The 22,126-nt window shown below is 36.4% G+C and overlaps 1 protein-coding gene across 5 annotated transcripts in view; it reads right to left on the bottom strand.

Annotated features, from left to right (window-relative positions):
• Positions 1-22,126, bottom strand: part of snx29 (sorting nexin 29) — a 158,798-nt gene that overhangs the window by 75,161 nt on the left and 61,511 nt on the right. For all 5 annotated transcript variants that reach the window (XM_048170870.1, XM_048170873.1, XM_048170872.1 and 2 more), the window contains exon 16: positions 719-835. In XM_048170870.1, coding sequence (XP_048026827.1) covers positions 719-835 — 117 coding nt within the window. The remainder of the gene's footprint in view (positions 1-718; positions 836-22,126) is intronic.

Genomic DNA, 22,126 nt, shown 5'->3' with positions numbered 1-22,126 from the left:
TGTATAATATAATATAATATAATATAATATAATATATCAATGTGTTTTATTTCATTGTATGGCAAAAGCAGTGTAGTGATTCTTCAACAATTTTGTGTCCCATGAAAATAATAACAGCATTTGGTTGAGTAGTAGGTCTGGGGTTGACAATATTGAATATTATTCATGTTGAGTTCATGTTAACAACATTGGCCGACATGAATATAATGCAATGTACTGACGGTCGAAAACATAGAAGACATTTGCAAGTAGATTAAAACAGTGGCCAGTAAAACACCTACTGTATATGCGAGTTCATCATTTATGCTGTGCATTGGGGTATGTGAATAATGGTGGTAAAAATAACCACAATTCTTAGCAAATAATCTGAATAATTAAAATTGCATGTAAACGGGTTGCTCATGTCATGTAAACATAGTCGTTCACTCAAACTAAGAAGACTTTTTTTTAATTGAAAACATTCGTAGCTCCATTAAAAAAGAAAAAAAAGATATAATATGCCCTCATTTAGCTGGCTAGGTAAATGCATTTGAGACAAGAAGGTAATTGGCACAGACAGACAGTTAATGATGGAAGAGGGGGCAGACCCATGGAAGCAGACAGCGATCTGCCCAGAGTGTCTGGACTGCAGAGATAGAGAAGAAAGAACAACCACTCAATGAAGGTTCGGTTTCACACACCCACAGAGAGGCATGTGTGTGTGCTTGCATGTGCTTACTGGGCCACGCAGGTCGATGAGTTCCTGCCTCATCTGTCCGATCAGGTTGTCTTTGGCCATGAGGGAGCGGTACAGCCTCTCGTTAAACTCAATCAGCTCTCCGTGCATCTCAGCAACCTAAAAAACACACACATTGACAAACTCGCATCAAACTCCCACCAAAACAGGCTGCTTAGTGCAGCTTCACTAGTGCTTGGCAGCTGTCTTGAAGCAGGTTGTAGTATGTGACATTTCTTAAAGGTACACTGAATATGAGTTAGCTGGGTTTTGACTCTCAGGTGTGGAAGTGTTCAGCCGGTGAGCGTTAACTGCTCGTTACAGCGAGTCTCGCACCTGCCCGGTGACTCGTCAGCTGTCATCAAAGTAAGTGACACAGACATGGAGGCAGGCTCCAGTCTGCTATTCAGAACTTGCATTCATTTGTTTATGGAAATCATATGTCAGGGTATATTTGGGTTAGCGGCGTTTTGCCTGACAGAAGCATCATGTCACTTTTTGACATGTTTGTCCTGGTTGCTGGGCCGCACCTGGCCAGACAAACAGGCATGAATGAGTCAAAAAAAAATGAGTAATGCAATATTCTGATCTTAAAAGTGAACACAAATGCCATAAAACTGCATTTTTGGAAAAGGATGAACACAAAAGAAAACAAAAAGAAAAATAAAGTGAATTTTGTGTTTTAGGCTACTCTACATATGCAACCAGAATGCTAAATTAGCAAAATCTTGAAATAAACGTGTACAGTGCATCCAAACCAGATGCAACATCTCATCCATGAATTTTTGTGTCATTTTGTCAGTTGCTTGGTTTATTATGAATCTTATTGGTCCAAGATCCTGCTCAACATTTGTTTTTGATAAAGATAAATCGTCCCCTTGGAATTATAAGGTTCTATCTGACATTTTTGTCAAAATTGAGTTATTCAAATATTCATATTCTGTGACAACTTATTTACATAGGTGACGTTTATTTTTTTTTAAGTTCTGTACATTTTAGGACTTTTTTTTAGAAAACAAAAAGGTTCTATCTACAAAGTCGAACTCTAACTTGGTTCTAAGGTTCTATTTGCGTGAGCCAATCGGCACTTCGAATCAGCACTTCGAAACATTTATTTTGCTATTTTTACATTTTTATATTTATATTTTACATTTATTTTTCACAATTTTCATATAATTTTCATTTCAATCTTTAATTTATGCATGGTACGTAATAAAACACTTATTTTGCATATTTTATGTTTTACATTTAGGGTACACGACAACGATGTACTAAAAACTGAAAATGTTTTGCATTCAGACGACAACAATGTCCCCATTCACACGGATCAGTGAAAACGACTAAAAATGCTGTATTATTCATGCCAGGCCAGTAGTTGGCGATGTCACTTTGTAAAGAAATACTACGCGCCTACAAGACTGAACACGTATGATGTCACATTTGTCACAAATTTGTGTTTTTGTAGTTTACACGAAGAAGATAGCGGTATCATTTTTAAAAACTTGAACTTTGGATCCCATTTTCAAAAGTTTCAAGATCTTGACCAAAAATTGATGCACCTCTTGATGGAAATAACATCACAACATTTATTTCCATCGAGAGGTGCATCATTCTTTGGTCAAGATCTTGTAATGACAATGCAAGAGGTGAGCACTCTGTAAAGTCTCCTCCAGCACATCCCAAAAACTTACACTGAGGTTAAGGTCAGTGCCAATTCATGTGTGAAAATGATTCTTCATGCTCCCTCCCAACAATTTTTTCACAATTTGAGCCTGATGAATCTTGACATTGTCATTCTGGAATATGGCCATTATACATCTTAATACATGGTTGTTTAAGCAATGAAAATCTACGCACTCCATCTTTTAGGGTTAAAAGAACCGTTGCCAAACATATACTGTAACATGCTAGAAAAATAATAATCACTGTAATAATGATCCATCCATAGACTCTTAAGTATTTGCCTATTAAAATCCAAACAGCGACTTTGTTTTTGGCCGGGCAATGTATGAAAGTGAGTAATTAGCTTTACATTTGTTTACTATAAGTTCATCTGTCTATATTTCCATAGTACAAAGTTCCAAGCAGGATTACTTAACATTAAAAATCTATCACATTGCACCTGATATAGACACGGTGTATTAGGTATTACAAAAAACTGACAAAAAAAAAATTGAACAAAAAAACTTCACAAAATGTATTTCAAAAAGCACTGAATGAGAAGTTGGCAGTCTCAAAGAATCTCACAAAGCAGTTTGAACTACAGAAATAGCGTCAAAACTTTTGTAATTGATTGTCAGACACGGCCCTCTATCTGGCTACTTCACTGCCTATTGCAGTGCTTTATATAGCACCTAGTTGTTTCACAGTATTAAATCCATTTCTCAAAGTCTTTTTTTAGTAGCTTGTGTGACAACTTCAAAAATAGTTACCCTTTCAACATGTTAAAAGGAGCGTTAAGCTTCAAAATACATATTTTACAACAGAGCTATAAACATCTTGTCATGAAAGCAATTGTGAGTACTGGAACACAAGCACGTACAAGAATCGCTCAGCATTAACAAACATTCACTACACCATGCCAAAAGCGTGATTAACCATCAAGCTGGATACAAACGGGAAATAACGCCAATTCTGCCTTATTTACACACCCAGAATCGATACACACCCTTCATTCATCTCCTGCAGTCGCCGTGGCTCCACATGACAGACTACTCGTAGTATTCTCATTCATCACATTTATTTATCTGCGGCAAGGCCTTCGAACAACACATTAAAAAATGGAAATTAATTTTAAGCGTCAAGGAACCCAATTAATTCTCTGCGAGGAAGCGAGCTAATCAGTTTGTTGTTCAGTAAGCAATAAGCTGGCTGCGTCCTTCCAGCTCGCTGGGTGAATTTCCGACCTGCGCTGCCGCGTGTTAGCACTTTGGGTTTATCTAAACAGGCGACAGGTTCACACACTTCAGACAACGTATCAAACCTCATTACTGGGCCTTAGCAGGAATCCGAGTGTGTGACTGTATCTGGATTCGCCCATTGTAATTACAGGCCGCCCCAGTGCTCCAGCGCAGATATCAAGAACACTGTATTCCACAATTATCCCTAGTCATTATTTCCATGAAGGAAAGAAAAACAATTGAGCAGAACACAAAACCACACAAGCATAGCATCTCTGAAATAAGTCAAAGCCGAGGTGAAACCGAATAAATGTCAAGATGGATGAAAAGTATGTGTGCGTTTTCATAAGCAATAAGCACAAGTAGATGGGAGCATATTAATGAGAGGAAAGTTAGAGGAGATGGTTTTTCATTTTTATACCTGATCTATATGTCAGAAGGTTTTGTAAAAGCAAAACAAAAGGAGGAGACATGTTTTGTGAAAGTGTTTGCCGAAACTATTTAAAGTTCAGAACTATTTAATACTGCTTTTATAATGGATTTAAACCATCAACCAAACAAATACCATATATAAAAGAATTTATTGATTGTAGTTCGGATTCTTTTTAACAAATCTGATCTTAAATGGTTCAGTTAATAATTCTTTTAGTACTTTTGAGAAATAAATGTATGGAAAATCAAATGCTTTTCTTATTACATTTTTTACCCTAGAAGTTTGCTGTCATATGATGAGGCCATTTTAAATTTCAACACAGCAGATATAACAAACATATAAGAAATCAAGTGTGTAAACACTTTTAATGACTTCTCACAGACCTATTAAAGGACCATAAATTCCATACAATATTAAGTAAGGGATAATCCACGGCTACCGGTGCATTAAAGGGATAGTCGAATTGCGCATTTTGCATACGGTCGTCCGCCGGAAGCTAGTTATTTGAATTTATAAAGTTTTAAATATGGATATTTTTCTTACAAAAATGCATCGCTTCGCTTCAGAAGACCTTTATTAACCCCCTGGAGTCATATGGATTACTTTTTTTTTTTTTATGGATGGATGCATTATTTTTGTTTTAAAGGTCCCGTTCTTCGTGATCCCATGTTTCAAACTTTAGTTAGTGTGTAATGTTGTTGTTAGAGTATAAATAAAATCTGTAAAATTTTAAAGCTCAAAGTTCAATGCCAAGCGAGATATTTTATTTAACAGAAGTCGCCTACATCGAACGGCCAGTTTGGACTACATCCCTCTACTTCCTTCTTTAATGACGTCACTAAAACAGTTTTTGACTAACCTCCGCCCACAGGAATACACAAGAGTTGCGTTTGTAGAGTGTGTTTGTCGCCATGTCGTCGAAACGCTGTTATTTTCATCCCGCAGTCCAATCACCGGGTCTGATTCCGGCTCAGATTGATAGGGCAAAATTAAAGACATGTTTACAATAACACTGAGCGCGTGCATCTCCACGCTATGGTAAGAGGCGTGACCTTTCCGGGCAAGGTTCGCTAAGCTGCTGTCGAATCACAACACAGGAACCGCTGGCACAATCAGAACTCGTTACGTATTTCTGAAGGAGGGACTTCATAGAACAAGGAAGTCATCAGCCCGTTTTTATGACAGTGGAAACAGTGGTATACAGATAAGTAAATTATGTGAAAAATACAGTGTTTTTTAACACGCGAAACATGAACACATGTTATATTGCACACTATAAACACAATCAAAGCTTCAAAAAACCACGAAAAACGGGACCTTTAAAATTTGGGGCCCCATTCACAACATTATAAACCTTGGAGGACTAAGGATATCTTTTTTAATATATCTCTGATTGTGTTTGTCTGAAAGAAGATTGTCATATACACCTAGGATTGCTTAAGGGTGAGTAAATCATGGAATCATTTTCGTTTTTGGGTGAATTATTCCTTTAAACGATTTTAATGCATGACGTAGAGCCACCCGACGAAGTTCAAATCATTAAATGTACAGCTAACCATGGATTATCCCGCTTGTACCATTTACAGTGCAATATTTGACCGTAAGGGTACAAATGACGGTTATTTTCATCAGCTATGGCCAGTTAGATCTAGCATTCTGCCCGCTTTGAATAAGACAGAGAGATATAGTAATGCAGTAAGGATTACATTTATTTATTTGAATGAATGAATTAAGTCTATGGAATTTATTTGAATTAATTATCGAGAGAGAGAGAGAGAGATGCATCTGTGAATTACCTGCGTCTGTGCAGCATCTCTCTCCACTAACAATAAATTTGTGAGTTTAATTACTTCAAAAACAGCAATGTTACAACCTCTCTGCTGAGAAATATAATGTAGCGATTCAGTAGATCATGGCATATATATTTATATATAAATATATATATATATATATTTATATACATTGGATATAAAAGGTGCCTTTAAAAGTTTTTTTTGTTTGTTTGTTTCTGAAAGAAGTCACTTATGCTCACTAAGACACGAAACTAAAAATACAGTAAAAACAGACACATTGTGAAATATTACTACAATTTAAGATAACTGTTTTTTATTTTAATACATTTTAAAATATAATTTATTCCTGTAATGGCAAAGCTGAATTTTCAGCAGCCATTACTCCAGTCTTCATTGTCACATGATCATTTAGAAATCATTCTAATATTCTGATTTGCTGTTCAAGAAACACTTATTATTATCAATGTTGAAAACAGTTGTGAAAACAGTTGTGCTACTTTTTGTAGAAACTGTAATTTTTTTTTTTTTTTTTTTTTTAAACTTCAAAATAAATAAATGTATTTAAAATATAAATCTATTCCTGTCTCTCCCTATGATGTCCCCCAAATACACAGGGTATTAGGCTTGTTGAAAGAATAAAAAGTGGCATTTGAAGGAATGGATGAAAGGAGCAAATTTATTTATAAAGTTACATTTTTTATAATTTTTTTTTTAACTTATGACTCCATTTCTACTGAAAAAAACATTAAATATTCACTTGGCTATCTCCAAAGCTCACACTTGAATTGCCCTTAGATCATTAGACATGAAGGTGCCCTGGAAGCCTGTCTGAAACCAGGGGGAACCTTCATACATAGTCATTGACAGCAAGGCTTCTTTCTGTTTCAAACACAGCCAATAATTCACTACTTGGTGTGTTTGAGGGGGCTTTGAGTCATCCACGGAGTCTTGAGGTTAACTGAGACTTACTGAGACCCCTACCCAAAAAAATCCAACAACAGCAGGTTATATTACAGGTCTCTGGTCTTCTGGGGTAAAGCTGTTGCTTGCATTTTAGAGCAGTGCTTTTTTTTTTTTTCAGACGCAGGTGTTGCTGACAGTTTGTCTGCATGGCTGTCAGCGAGCGGGAACGAGTGCTGAGCCAGGTGTCCTGAAAGAAAAAGACTTGGTCAAAGCAGAAGGAGGGGATGGGGGAGCGTGGCCCGCAGCAGCTCTAATGCCCGTAATTGGATGTGAAACAAGTTTGAGAAGTGAGCTTAGAAGACAGGCTTAGCAAACACAAACAGACTTGAAGTGTCAGAGGAAGAGCGAGGGACTGGGGCGGTGGAGAGATGGAGGAGGGGGATAAGTGTGACAGTGAATGTGCTGCTATCACTTTCTTCCCCAGGCAAACACTCACTGACAGAAGGAGAGTTCGGCCTGGCAAAGAAGATTCTAACTGATGGGTAGAAATGCAGTAGAGATAAAACAAGAATGGAATAGGGACACAGGCCCAATAAGGACACAACCAGAATAAAAGAGCAGCGTAAGAGAATCTGAGCTTTGAAATCAGTTAAGTAAGAGAATGATCATTATCATCATTTGATACTGGAGTTCATTACACAAAGTACATCAAACCAAGAAAATGAACATATCCTCTAAATGATTCGACCCCCACTGGATAGGCGATATTGATTTTCACTAAGTTAGTGCTTATACTTCATTTATATGACTTAAATGCTATAGTTACATATAAAATGTACATATACATGCATACACTACCAGTCAAAAGTTTGAAATAAATTACATAGATAAATAGATAGATAGATAGACGATCGATCGATAGATAGATAGATAGATAGATAGATAGATAGATAGATAGATAGATAGATAGATAGATAAAAATGTAATTAATTCTGGTGATGGCAAAGTTGAATTTTCAGCAGCCATTACTACAGTCTTCAGTGTCACATGATCATTCAGAAATCATTATAATAAGCTGTTTTTGTTTGTTTGTTTCAAAGAAATACTTTTATCTGGCAAGGATGCATTAAAATGATCAAAAGTGACAGTTAAGCAATCATCCATTTATAATGCAACAAAAGATTTCTTTTTCAAATAAATGTTGCTCCTTTGAACTTTCTATTCACTGAAGAATGATGAGGGCATTTTGATTATTATTGTTTGTTTGTTTTTAGTTTATAGGCCTACTTATTTTAAGCAAAATATAAAAATGGTCCAGACTTCAAGAGCAAAACCCTGAACCCACATACAGTATCTTTTCTGTCACAAGGCCTTCTGCCATACATATGTAAAAATAAAAATAGCTTAATACAACATCTAATCTTACATTTTAATATTCAACTTTAATTGGACTGATGAAATGATGACATAAATATATTTTAAAAATTCTTTTTAAAAGAATAAAAGATATTGGCTCTGAGGGCCCAATATCCTCATCTTTGATGACTATTTTTGACTGTTTAGGATTTTTTCTTTAACAAAGCCACTACTGGTACCAAGATGGAAGTTTATTCACATCAGAACCAAAGTAAAAAAAGGTCCCCCTGCCTACATTGAGGAAAGTATGACTAGTTGCAGAATCACATACTATACTAAAATATAATATAAACATTATAAACATTTGCTGGAAATGCTGAGTATGTTTTTAAAAAAGTAATGCAGAGATTATATCTTCTTAGGAGGTTACAACATTTTGGTGTGAGTCAACATATTTTAGAGATGGTTTAGAAGAATCTTGTCAAGAGTGTTATATGTTTTAATATGACTATGTGGTATGGACTATTGCCAGTTGTGTCGAGTAGTTAAAATTGCTAGTGCAATTGTATGACAACCACAAAGACAACTGAATGAAATTTATCAAACAAGAGTCAAACAAAAAGCACAGGTTATTACTGAAGATTGTTCTCATCTCTTGAATATTAAATTTCAGCTTTTACCATCAAAAAGACATTGTAGGCAACCTCAAGCAAGGAAAAATGTACATCAAATGTCATTTATGCCAACTGCCATTAGAATTTTAAATACTGGGATCTGAGTGTGAGGGGTGATTGTGTTACTTGTTGTCTTTTATGTGATGTCTGTGATGATATTGAATGTGTTAAAGGTGCCATCGAACATTTTTTTACAAGATGTAATATAAGTCTAAGGTGTCCCCTGAATGTGTCTGTGAAGTTTCAGCTCAAAATACCCCATAGATTTTTTTTAATTCATTTTTTTAACTGCCTATTTTGAGGCATAATTAGAAATGCGCAGATTCAGGCTGCGGCCCCTTTAAATCGCGTGCTCTCCGCCCCCTCCCGAGCTCTCAACTCTATCACTGCATAAACAAAGTTCACACAGCTAATATAACCCTCAAAATGGATCTTTACAAAGTGTTCATCATGCAGCATGTCTAATTGCCTAAGTACAGTATTTATTTGGATGTTTACATTTGATTCTGAATGAGTTTGAGGCTGTGCTCCGTGGCTAACGGGTAATGCTACACTGTTGGAGAGATTTATAAAGAATGAAGTTGTGTTTATGAATTATACAGACTGCAAGTGTTTAATAATGAAAATAACGACGGCTCGTCTCCGTGAATATAGTAATAAACGATGGTAACTTTAACCACATTTAACAGTACATTAGCAACATGCTAACAAAACATTTAGAAAGACAATTTACAAATATCACTAAAAATATCATGTAATCATGGATCATGTCAGTTATTATTGCTCCATCTGCCATTTTTCGCTGTTGTCCTTGCTTGCTTACCTAGTCTGATGATTCAGCTGTGCACAGATCCAGACGTTAATACTGGCTGCCCTTGTGTAATGCCTCGATCATGGGCTGGCATATGCAAATATTGGGGGCGTACATATTAAAGGTGCTAAAGAGGATGTTTTGTTTTATACATTTTTGCAATATTACTTGAAACTGTCTTTACTAATGGATAAAAGACTATTTATTAGGTGCACTGAACATAATAATATTAATATACATCATCTGTGCACAAGGTAGGGCCTTAAAAACATCAGCCAATCGTTTACGCGATCATCGCGTAAACGATTGGCCCTCTGGCTTGTCAATCACTGCCGTGACGTTTCCTTGTGAGAGACGAGCGCGGCTGCGCGCTCCAGTAACTTTCCACACTCCACAGGCGCTGCATGCAATGTTTTTGTCAGGAGACAGGAGTAACAACTGCAGATTATGAGTTACCTGCGGTGAGTCCGACATAATGAATCCAAAAAACACGACACAGCGAATGCCGGTGTTAAACACTCGTGTTCCAATACTCGTGCACGAGTTTTGGGAGGCGTTCCTTTGAAGTGAGCTGTGAAGGAGGGGGCTGTTCTTACGCATGCGCTCATTTGAAAAACTCAGTAACAGTCTTTGGATTCTCAGTCGACGAAAAAATCCTCTCTATCACCTTTAACACTCTGAGGTCTAAAAACGCGCCGGCGCGTTTTGCAGGTTTTTTTTCACATTGCAGCAAAACAGACTTAAAATACTCTGTCATTTTTTGTCATAGAGACATAAGTAATACATCAATTGAAACTATAGAATATCTCCTTTTATTTGTATACACTCAGAGTAAAAACAAAATGTTGTGCTTTTTGTAAAATAAAGAAAACTAACATGATGCGTGATCTCTCATCTCCCTCTGAACGAAGTCCAATCTGATAGTTCTCAGAAAATGAAGTGTAACTTAGTGAATACTAATCACAAAAAATTCATACTTATGTCTAACAAAACGTTGAAATGTCAGGTTTTAAATCGTGCAAGTCGAATCAAAAACAAACATTCTGTGTTTATGTAATCTGTATGAAAAGAGAGCCATGTCAGAAGTCCGTGATTCAGCTCATTACCCACTAATGCGGCCACACCCACGGAGCCAGCGCTATTCACAGGCAAATTCAGAGACAACACATGCATTCATCATCTCAATCGTGTATTTATTGCCTTGAAAATTGTTTATCTGGATGAAAAAGCCATGGTTAGCGATCTCTGGAAGACATTCAGTAAATTCCTGTTTGTTTTCTTCTATTGATAAGTTTTAAGTGAGTTTTTGTTTCTTTAGCGCCCTCCGGCTGTAGTATGAATTGGTAAACACCATTCATGGAATATCGTCTTCTTCTTAGGTGAATTTGTGGACTAAAATGCACAGAGCGCCCTCCGGCTGCAGTATGAATTGCAAACACCAGCGCTCATAGAGATAACAATGAATATTAAATAAAAAATAACTCCTCTGTATAGAAAATTGACATAAACATATGAGAATCCTATATTTCTCCAAATGTGCATGCTTTTAAACTAAAAGCCTATATTCAGACTCTTTGCATCACAGAAATACATTATATTTTAAAGTATAATATAAAACCATTATTTTATATTGTAATAAAATTTTTCTGTATGTTTCATATACCATGATGAGCTTGAGACATCACAGAAGTTTTTTTTCACAGCCTACCTGACTGAAATGCCTCATTAATATGCAAGTCTTTTCAGGTCATTACTATTCAATTCTTTTGTCTTCACAGGTGAGAATGAGCCATTATTCATGGAGATTCACGCCTCCTCGCATACCGTGTTTCTTGGCAAAAAGTGTCTTACAAAAACTAAATCAGTATATTGTTATAAATGAAAGAGTAGTCAGCATAATTTTTACATAATTTTGAAGCAAAAACTCTAGTCTACAACCTTCAATACCCAAAAGTCTTGTGAACACAGATTTAATATACTTTTATTGGCCTTATATCAGTGACTTAAGTTTTTTGTTTTTTCAGTAACCACGCATAAACGTTATTCCTTCAAAACACAAACATGTACACACATTCCTCACATATTATGGTAGCCTAGTTTGTGCTGAATACAGTGTAATGACACTTGTGTCATTAATATGTTTATGAACAACTGAAAAAAGCACAAATGTCAGGGCATGTCAAAACTTCTCCAGGCCCCAAATCAGCCTCAGACTCCAGAGGGTTAATGATCCCGATTGTTACATAACAGTCGGTGTTATGTTGAGATTCGCCTGTTCTTCAGAGGTCTTTTAAACAAATGAGATTTATATAAGGAGGAGGAAACAATGGAGTTTGAGACTCACTGTATGTCATTTCCATGTACTGAACTCTTGTTATTCAACTATGCCGAGGTAAATTAAATTTTCAATTCGATGGCACCTTTTACTGTGGTGAAGCCAAAGACAAATTTCCACTTGTGGACAATAAAGTGACTAACTAAACTATACTATACTCAACATACTATAATATTCCTAAAGTGTTTCTCACTATATGGTCACTGTCATGACTCACATTTTTTCCCACATCCAGATGGTATAATGTGAGCAGGTGGTGCTATGAGGTGGGTCACAGCTACGAAGTACTTGAGACCAGTCTCTCCTGTGCACAAGGTGTCCTGATGGTCACAGGTGGCCGCTACACAGACATAACACCTCCATGGCAAAGATCTCCCAGCCCAGTGTCCTATTGCACTCAGCATGACACAACCTTTAATTCCACCATCACAACAAGGACTCCACACACCATGAACACACTTAATCTCTTTTAATTTGTATTTCAAATAAAAGACCCTCAGAGGCACGTCCACCCCTGTCTCACTCTGTCCATCCACGTGTCATATTTTCATTTTTAAAAAATTAAAAATGAAATGTGCATTCAACACTATACTTTGTGTTTTCTTACCCTGACATTAAATTACAGCAATTGTTTAATGCTGCTGTATGAGTGTTTCTAATACAGCAGCTGAGGGAGTGATGGCTAATTTGACATCCTTCTGTCTTCTGACCAATGTAATCAATCTCTCTATACTTTTTTCCTCTTTTGGAAAGTCACGGAAATACTATTGTGGATTTTTTTTCTTTTGATATTAGGACAAATGGGAATGCAAAAACTAAATTTGCTTTAGTTTCTGTTGACCATTATCCATGGGTTTCAAAGATGTCACTTCCGCTATGCCCGTCGCCATATTTGTGTCCGGTCACAGCTGCGCGCTCTGTTTAAGTCTATGGTGACAGCAGCTACAACTACCAGAGGAAGGCCAACAAAACACTCTCAGAAGGTTCACAACAAATTTACAATATGTTTGGGATATGTGGTGCTGTTAGCCGTTTCAACAGTCGTCAGAACTACAAATTTATTTGATCCCAAAGGAGTTAGATCGGCGGAATTATTGGCTTCATTCAGAAAGAACCACACCACTGGCAGCCAAACAGCAACGCACAACATTAATAACTGCTGGGACTGTAATTTACATTTATAACGAGAACACTATTGTAATAAAATGTTGTGAATTCTCTATGTTGTTGTTTCAGCGTGTTGTTGTGGGAAGAGGGCGTCTACTGGAGTTAAACATTGATTACATAACTTGTTCAAACTTCACTTGTGCATTCACGTAATTTTGTGCAGATAAAACTTGTAATATTAATTTTATTAAGTATAAATATCTGACTATTCTCATAAAGGATGTGTTTCGTTGAGGAAATAACCCACAGAGCTGATGATCATATAGCTTCAGCGCGAGCGCTCAAAAAGTAAGGCTTGTAACACAACGTTGTATACTTGTAACACAACGTTGTGAATTATTTGGGCTTATCTGCTGTGTTTCGGAGTTCCATGACGTTACTTCAAGTTCATATATGCGCGATTTTGTGCAAATACTAGTTGTAGTATTATTTTCATTTTGTATAAATATCTGAATTATTTTATATAGGATGTGTTCCGTTGAGTTAATTAACTTTCAGTTTATGAGTTTTTATTCTCTTCAACTTCAGCGTGCGCAGCTCAAACAGCAATGATTAAGTCATTAAATTTTTACAGTAATATTAAAACTTTAATTTTTTTTTTTAAATGAATGCATTATTTTTAATAACTAGCTCTTATATTGTTCTCGTATTATATTCAGCAACACATGGTTTGATTAATAAGGATCACGAACAATAACAGATTTTTTTCTCAAATCATCTCATTTTGATAACAGTATTATTTGAGCTGCACGCGCTGAATGAACACCCGTAAAATTAAGCACTTTGCTAGAAGGTTAATTAACTCAAAGGAACACATCCTATATAGGGTAATTCATATATATTTATACAAGCTAGACATAAAATTACAACTTATATTTGCACAAAATCATGCACGCATGTACTTGAACTAAGTAATGTAGTCAGCTCGTGTCGTGAATTTGTTCATCCTGTAATAACACGCCGAAACACACCAACTAGAATTCACAATATTTTAATACAATATTGTATACAATTATAATGTTATGTAAATTACAGTCCAAGCAGTTATTAATGTTGTGCATTGCTGTTTGGCTGCCAGTGGTGTGGTCCTTTCTGAATGAAGCCAATAATTCCGCCGATCTAACTCCTTTGGGATCAAATAAATTTGTAGTTCTGACGACTGTTGAAACGGCTAACAGCACCACATATCCCAGACATATTGTAAATTTGTTGTGAACCTTCTGAGAGTGTTTTGTTGGCCTTCCTCTGGTAGTTATAGCTGCTGTCACCATAGACTTAAACAGAGCGCGCAGCTGTGACCGGACACAAATATGGCAGCGATAACATACAGTGACGTCACATGAAACCCATGGATAGAAGTTTACCCAACTACACTCTTAAAAATAAAGGTTCCAAAAGGGGCAGCGTTGCCAAGTCCATGGTTTTCCTGCGGAATTTGGTTTCTTTTAAATTGTTGCCACGGGTTGAATTTTTTGTCCGCGGGATAAAGGTGCTCTCCCCCCAACCTGTGCTTCGACCCAACTCCCAAAGGATATTTTTGATTGGCCATTGGGCTAGTTATGTTGAGCAGACCTGGCAACCCTGAAAAGGGAATTTTCACAGCAATGCCTTAGAACAGTATTTCCCAAACTTTTTAGCGTGGAGTACCCCCTGAAGGGTTTACCATACTTCCGTGTACCTCCTTCTCTTCCACTTAGACTGCAGTCACACCTTTACCATTAAGGGACAATATTTGCCCCCTAAATTGATTTTCCAGTTCATATTTTTACCTTTATGAATAACTTTATAAAATAAATAATGTTTTAAATAAAAATGTTCAATAGAGAAATATGCAATGATGGTAAAACCAAGAAAAATATGAAACTAAAACTGCCAGTAGGTGGCAGCAAATCATTGTTTTTATGCGTGAGTCATTGAGTCATTCATTCAGTAACGAAGCAACTGGCTGTGAATGAATCATTGAATCATCACGATTCGTTCAAAGCCGCAGAATTGTTCGCGAAAGACAGACGCGTATTGTAGTTCTGCTGTGGTTTTTGTTAGAACTATTATTTCATTGCAAAATAAAGTAAATACTGACAGTACTGTGTTTAAAATGTATGTTTTGTTTTTTGACCTGTTGTATAGTAATGTAACGTTTGCAGTCATGTGGATATTTGGGAACAATTGCATATTTGTTTGTTATCATCATTAAATACAAGAACTCACACAAGGTATGTTTTTGTATCGGAGAAAGTTTGAGTCTTAAATCGAAATGAATCCACTATCTGTGTCTATATTTGTTCTTCATGCGAGTAAGTGCTAAATCCCCACTTTTACAAAGGTACATTGTCGAGAACGACAGTAATTTAGTGCGATTTAAGGCAGCAGACTGCACGCAATGAATCATATGCATGCTGCTCATTTTTGACTGCAAATGAGGTAATTTGATTAAATGTACTGGATTTAAGGCATTTTGGCAGTTAGAAATACATGCTCAGTTTTAATATTACTTTAAGGTAGAATTAAATGAACTACTCAGCATTTTGTTTGCGTACCCCCTCGTCACCTTGCGTACCCCAGTTTGGGAACCACTGCCTTAGAAACTTTCAATAAGCAGTTCTTAAAATAATATATATATTTTTTTTTTTTATATATTAAAAAAAAAATCTCAAAAACATTTTTCCACTATATAGAACATTTACATAATGGAAGGGCTCCATGGAAGTTAAAGGTTCTTTATGTAACAGTGTATGATGACTTCTGCTTCTGGGAAATGTGAAAAGGGTCCATACAAAGAAAAGGCCGACCAATAAGACAGCCATTTCTTGATCATTTCAACACTTCAGAATGGTACAATTGCTGTTTGGGTTTAATATTCTCTGACTGAAAAAAAAAAACCTTAATATTATCATTTTTTAACTAATCACCTACAGCCCTAATGACAACCTACTTAATGTGCCACACATGCTGTTCTAAAGCCATTAGTGAATGCTTCCAAAATAAAACCACCAACAAAACATGAGTTAGACGAGAATGAGATACTTAAAGAATGAGAAAGTAAGCGAGCGAGCAAATGAAAACCAAGCGTATCTGCTTGAACTATGTGAGCCCGTGGAACAGTAAAGTGGATGAAGACTCCGTCTGAATGTAACGCCTCAGACAGTCTGACATGACACTGGTTCAAATTCACACAGTCCTTTAAATAACACTAACTACCTGACTGGAGTCATTAGCCTGCCTGGAGTGGTGAAGCAGTAGTTGTAAAGATATTCCTCTACCACCACACTGACTACCAGCTGTCAGAGCCTTCTTTAAGACACCCTCAGGAGTAAAGACTGTAGGCTGGAAGTTCAGTAAACATGCTAACCCTGTGGTCATCACACATCACACCGCTAATAAAGACTCAGATCAAAGAGGGATTTTCAGCAGTTCTTGTCATTACTAGGACCTCTCCTGCTCGAAACAGAACAGTTTTTCAGACTTCAAATTTTTTTATAAAGTTATATAGTTTGGCTTCGCTAACCAGTTAGCTAAATTCTATTTCATACTTCTCCAACAAATGCCTACAAACACCAACAAACTTCTATGTAATCACACCAGCGAACTTTTGTTGGTGTTTGTTGGCGTTTCTGTTATCAGTGTCAATTACATTGTTTCATTACGGCTTTTATGTTGTGTACCCACATGCTCGTTCATGTTATAAATTAAACATAATACCTTTACAAAAATGCTACTACTCCGTCATGTATTCAGCTAAAGCTTTAATCAGAACACTATGGGGCAGCAGTAACATTTGTGACCAGTCACGGAAAGTAGGGACACAAGTCGGTTCTGGGGCATATTATTCACAGATTCTGAAAGTGTAGTCTCCACTTTCCAACGATGTGTAACACATGGAAATCTGATAATATTTGGAGAAGTTGTGGCCATTTGAAGGTAGGCACTCAAAAAAGCTCAAAGGGCAAAAAAACAACTTAGTTTTGCAGTTCTCGCCTGTTCTCATTGGGAGTGACAAAAGGGCTATTTAACTCATTTAGTCCATACCCCCTAAAGCTGCAGGTTGCAAAGCAACGACAGACGCAACGGGAAAATGGACCGCATACTATTAATAGTAAAGGATAATGTGCATTGAAATGTCAGTAATTTATCTTTTTTGCTTGACTTTTGAACAGGATTCTGTGATAACCGTTAGTCCTGGTTTAGACCTCATTAGTGGTTAGACTGGTTTGAGTCAAAGGATAAAAAAATCTGTACATTAAACTCTTCAATAAATACTTTACTTTTGACTTATAACGCACATTTTACGGCTACGATACTTTATACTTTTACTTACGTAGGAATTTAATCTGATACATTTACTATTACATTAGAAATCCTTGTTAAGAAGTAGTAACGGCAAAATATTGCGTCACATTCAATTCAAGAAAACTAAGGTTTACATGAGCTAAGTCATTACACCAGTCAATTCAAGCAGTTGAAGCGTGATTCAAATTAATAGCAATGATAACATTACCATCTAAAAGCCCATTATAGTAATGGGTTTTTTTGGCAAGTGATACGATGCAACGATTACAAATAAAACAACAGTCCTGACTAGCTAATAACAAAAGAACATGAGATAACGTGTACCTACGTGTTCTTAAATGAACACAAAACGACAAACTTTGATGTTTATGGAAACCCCCCATAAGAAACAGAAAAGATCTCGTTGCCTCCAATGAAATAAGTTGTTCGGGCAACTTTCTCTTTGGGGCTTCTTTGTGGATGTAACCATCTCCGAAGTTTGCACTACTATGTTTTTGCCTCTAAATGTCCAATAATTCGATGTCCTGCCACTCTTTTACGCAGCTAAAGAATCCATCTGTATGTTGTACTTCAAAACATTTTCGGTGTACGGCCACGGTTCAGCTCGTCTGCAATATTCTTTGGGCGTCCACTTCATTAAATTTTGTATCAGAGAGCCGGCCAGAGCGCTGCATAAATAAGTAGCACGCTTCCCTTGGAGGGCGGCGGCATACAAAAGAAACAAAAGCCGGCCATCCGATTCCAGTATGGAAGTACAAACAACAATGACACGCCCCTCTGCGAGTATAATCCAGAAAAACAAGCCGATTTCAACCTCAAAATGTACGCTTTAAAATATACCAATACTGCTACCTAAAACACGGAGATGCTTCTTCGTGATCTCAACTAACAGATTCTGCAAAAAAACTAAAATCACCAATTTTGAAAAAAAAACGCTTCTTTCTCATTTGCTCAATAGAGTGCTGCCGACTTGTGTCCCTGGTTTCCGTGACGGGTCACATTTACAAGTGACAGCATATCTAAACACTTTGACACAAATACAAACAAAAACACTTAACATTCATAAACGTCCATTAAAAGCCATGCTTGCAGAGGTTCTGCTTGACCCTCTTCATCATTACTGCTATCTGGGTCTGATTCGGGCTCAAAATGATACGGCAATATTGACGCCATTATTTACATTTCCACCAAAGCAAAGACTGGACATTGACCGAAGCACATGCGACGTTTGCCCGTAATGGTAAGGGGCATGGTGTTTCCGGACAAAGTGAATTGTGACAACGTATTTCGGACAGTGAATCCAAGCTAACCAATCTCAGTTTACGGCTTTTTTTTTTTAAACGAAGCATTAAGACATGATAAACTGCGCCCCATAAACACAATGGAGCCTAGAGAAAAAAAAAAGTGAACCACCCCTTTAAGAAGATTTCTTTGAATCCAGTACAGAACTGTGCCATCATAGTACTAAAGAATTCAACTACTTGTCACTTGTGTTGTTTATCTGTTTAACCAGATGGTAATTTTTCTCTAATTAAAGGGATAGTCCACCCAAAAACAATAATTCTGTCATCATTTACGCACGCTCATGTCTTTCCAAATCTGTTTGACTTTCTTTCTTCTGTGGAACATTAAAGAAGATATTTTAAAGAATGTTAGTAACTAAACAGTTTCAGTTCTCATTGACTTTCACTGTACAGTATGGACAAAAAATACAAATGGAAGTCAACCGGAACCCATACTGTTTGGTTACCAACATTCTTCAAAATATCTTCTTTTGTGTTCAGAAATGCATTGTTTGGAAAGACATAAGGGTGCAAATTAATCCTTTTAATTTGTCAGAGTTCACATCTTTTGGTACATTTTCGACTAAAGAATAGTGTCTTTCTTCACTTAGGTTTAGATCTACAAATTCCACTCAATGTTTGTGCCATTGTCACAGCTGAGAAATATCCCCTTGATACTGAAGCTTAAATATCAATTTGATGTAATCACTCTCATTTTAGCAGGCTTATATAGGGCATAATTTAAAACTTACAGCAGAAGTCATCAAATAGCATCTAAAGAGCAAAAAGATTACTATTAAATGGATTTTTTTATATTATGTATGTACTTTAATTTGTAAATATTTTAGAAACACCCTTGCATGTGAATTTCAAACTACTCTTGCAGTATGTTTCATTCTTTTCCACAGTCCATCTGAGGTCACAGCACAGGAGCTCACAGCAAAACATGCAGTCTGAACACTTTCTGTGCCTGAAGTCCCACAGGGCCATTAACTGGTGTGTGATAGTATTACGACAGCTTCCAAGACAGAGGAAGAGTATTCCACAGTGATAATTTGAAAGAAGACTGGGAGAGGAAGTGTGTGGGTTACACACACACAGAGAGAGAGAGAGAGAGAGAGAGAGAGAGAGAGAGCAGACGAGAGGCTCCTTTGGTGTTACTTCAGAAGAATGATGACATCTTCAAATCATCTGATGCATGATGTAAGTACACACTTACTGCGCTTCTGTCACAAGTGAAACATACCAGAACGGACTCAAATGAAAGCATGTGGTGGAACACCATAGAGAAATCAATAATTTAAACAGATTTATAGATGTACACACAGTAACTCACAACTGTGTTGAGATGCCATTGCTCTTAGTTTGTGTAGCAGAAGAACTTTAAAAATATTCAATTAGCCACATAAATATGCCACAAACGTAATAAAACTTCCATATGGTCCATATTCATTGCTGTTCTTGTGGAAAATGAAATAAATATGCTAAGTTTGTCACCAGAGAAAAATTGCAAGTTTTTTACATATTCGGGCAGGAGCAAAAAGGAATGCCTGCTTGCCAACCAAAATTAAATAAAGCCTTCAGAGCTCTGTATGTAAATGTTAAAAAATACAAGGCAGCAGCTCTCACACCCATGTTTGAAAAACCCAATTGAGAAGGACAGCTTTGCAAAAGGGCCCATAAATAAATGACATGCACAAAAGTACACACTACTGTAAATGCATACATAAATAAGTTAAAAGATACTCCCGCCAAAATATAAGCAGAATATGAAATTATTACAGAATAGACAGGGTTTTTCCTGCATTGAAAATATTCTGGCAGCTACTAAAATGGATTTTTCTCCCAACAAAGATATATTTTTGATCATTTATTGTGACAGTAACTGCCTTTCTGCAGTATCGTTCTGCACTCTGAAGAGCGTCAAAGGTTTCTATTTACAATGTTTTTGCAACGTTGAGCTTTGTAGCCAATCACACATATCTACTGAGTGCATTAATGCAACAGCCAATCAGATGTGTTTAAGTTAATCAGAATCCGCACAAAACAACTGACTTTTTTTGTTCAGCACGAGTTCTGCAAGCTAGCGAATCCTTGCATTATAACCAACAAAGTATGAATACAATGTCAATAAGAGATTCATTGCATAGCGTAGACAGCTTAATTGATTATAACAGGAGTTTTTGCAAGAGTGACACTTTGTGTACTAAGTGATGTAATTGACAGCTTCAATGATTATAATGGCAGCAATATTTACCCGCTCTCTGTATATAGCTAATATATATTTTCATGCTGTTAATTACATTTTGCAAAGTTTCTGAATTGACAACTGTATTTGATCTGATTGACAATGATAACCATAGCAATGGACGGAACAAAACAATCGTGATACTAGTATGTCAAATGATCTGTGCATTTAAGTCTTGGAGTGTAAATGCAAAACAACAGACCTGCCACCTTCCAAATCAGTCACTTAGTGACATTTTGCATATAAAATTACAGATTTTTCATACAGTTCTGTATGTTTAACAAGTCAATATGGCTCACTGCACATGTATACCAATACAAAATGTTTTTCAAATTAGTCACTTAAGTTTCAAAATGAACCTAGACTGCATCTACACACACAATTCTACCAGAAATTGAAACCATTTTTAAAAGTCATCACTGACATTATCAGGACTCAATGCTAATTTCTCAATTCAATTTTTTAAACAGGCCAGTGGTTGAAATTTTTACCAAATGTCAGACAGCAGTGAAATTTCACAATTCTCGATTCCAATTTTGATACCACAGCAAAAACTTCTAGCCTAACTAATATAAATTTCATATATTATTAAAGACAAGTCAGTAATAACATAAGAACAAATAATCAAATGATGAGCAACAGCACAAATAAATATAATAGAACAAATATAAAAATGAAATGCCAGTGCTTTTCAGGATTTTCATATCGGTTTAAAAGTAGTTTTCAGGAACAGAATTTGAATAAACTATAAATTAAATATAGATTAATCCTTATTAAAGTTACAAAAGATATTCAGTCAAGAGCAGTGAGTGATCTTTTTCCTTGTCCTTTGTTGCTTGACAGCAGCAGTTACATAGGCTACTGCTATAGACCTTATGTAGCCCCGCCCTTTTTCAGCGCTGCACTCCTTGTCTTTTGACTTCCGGTTTGTATTCCCACAGCAATCTTACATATTTATGAATGAACTGTTCATTTTAAAATCTTCCCGTTCTACTGACATTTGTTAAGACATCTGCTTTAAACATTGCAATGCTCATGATTACTTTTGTTAACTTTACAATAAGTTATTCTTTGACAGAGATGCCACAGAAATATACAGGGCTACCGCAAAAACGAAAGTTCAAAGACAAAATTCTAAAGATGGCTGCATGCACGTTTCTCTGGTGCATAAGGTCTATAGGCTGCTGTCATACCCTTAACAGTATGTACTAGATCTGAAAC

This window comes from Megalobrama amblycephala, linkage group LG20 (genome assembly GCF_018812025.1).
Source record: "Megalobrama amblycephala isolate DHTTF-2021 linkage group LG20, ASM1881202v1, whole genome shotgun sequence".
Taxonomy (NCBI): domain Eukaryota; kingdom Metazoa; phylum Chordata; class Actinopteri; order Cypriniformes; family Xenocyprididae; genus Megalobrama; species Megalobrama amblycephala.
The sequence above is the reverse complement of the archived record's forward strand: the minus strand, read 5'-3'. Positions and strand labels throughout refer to the sequence as shown.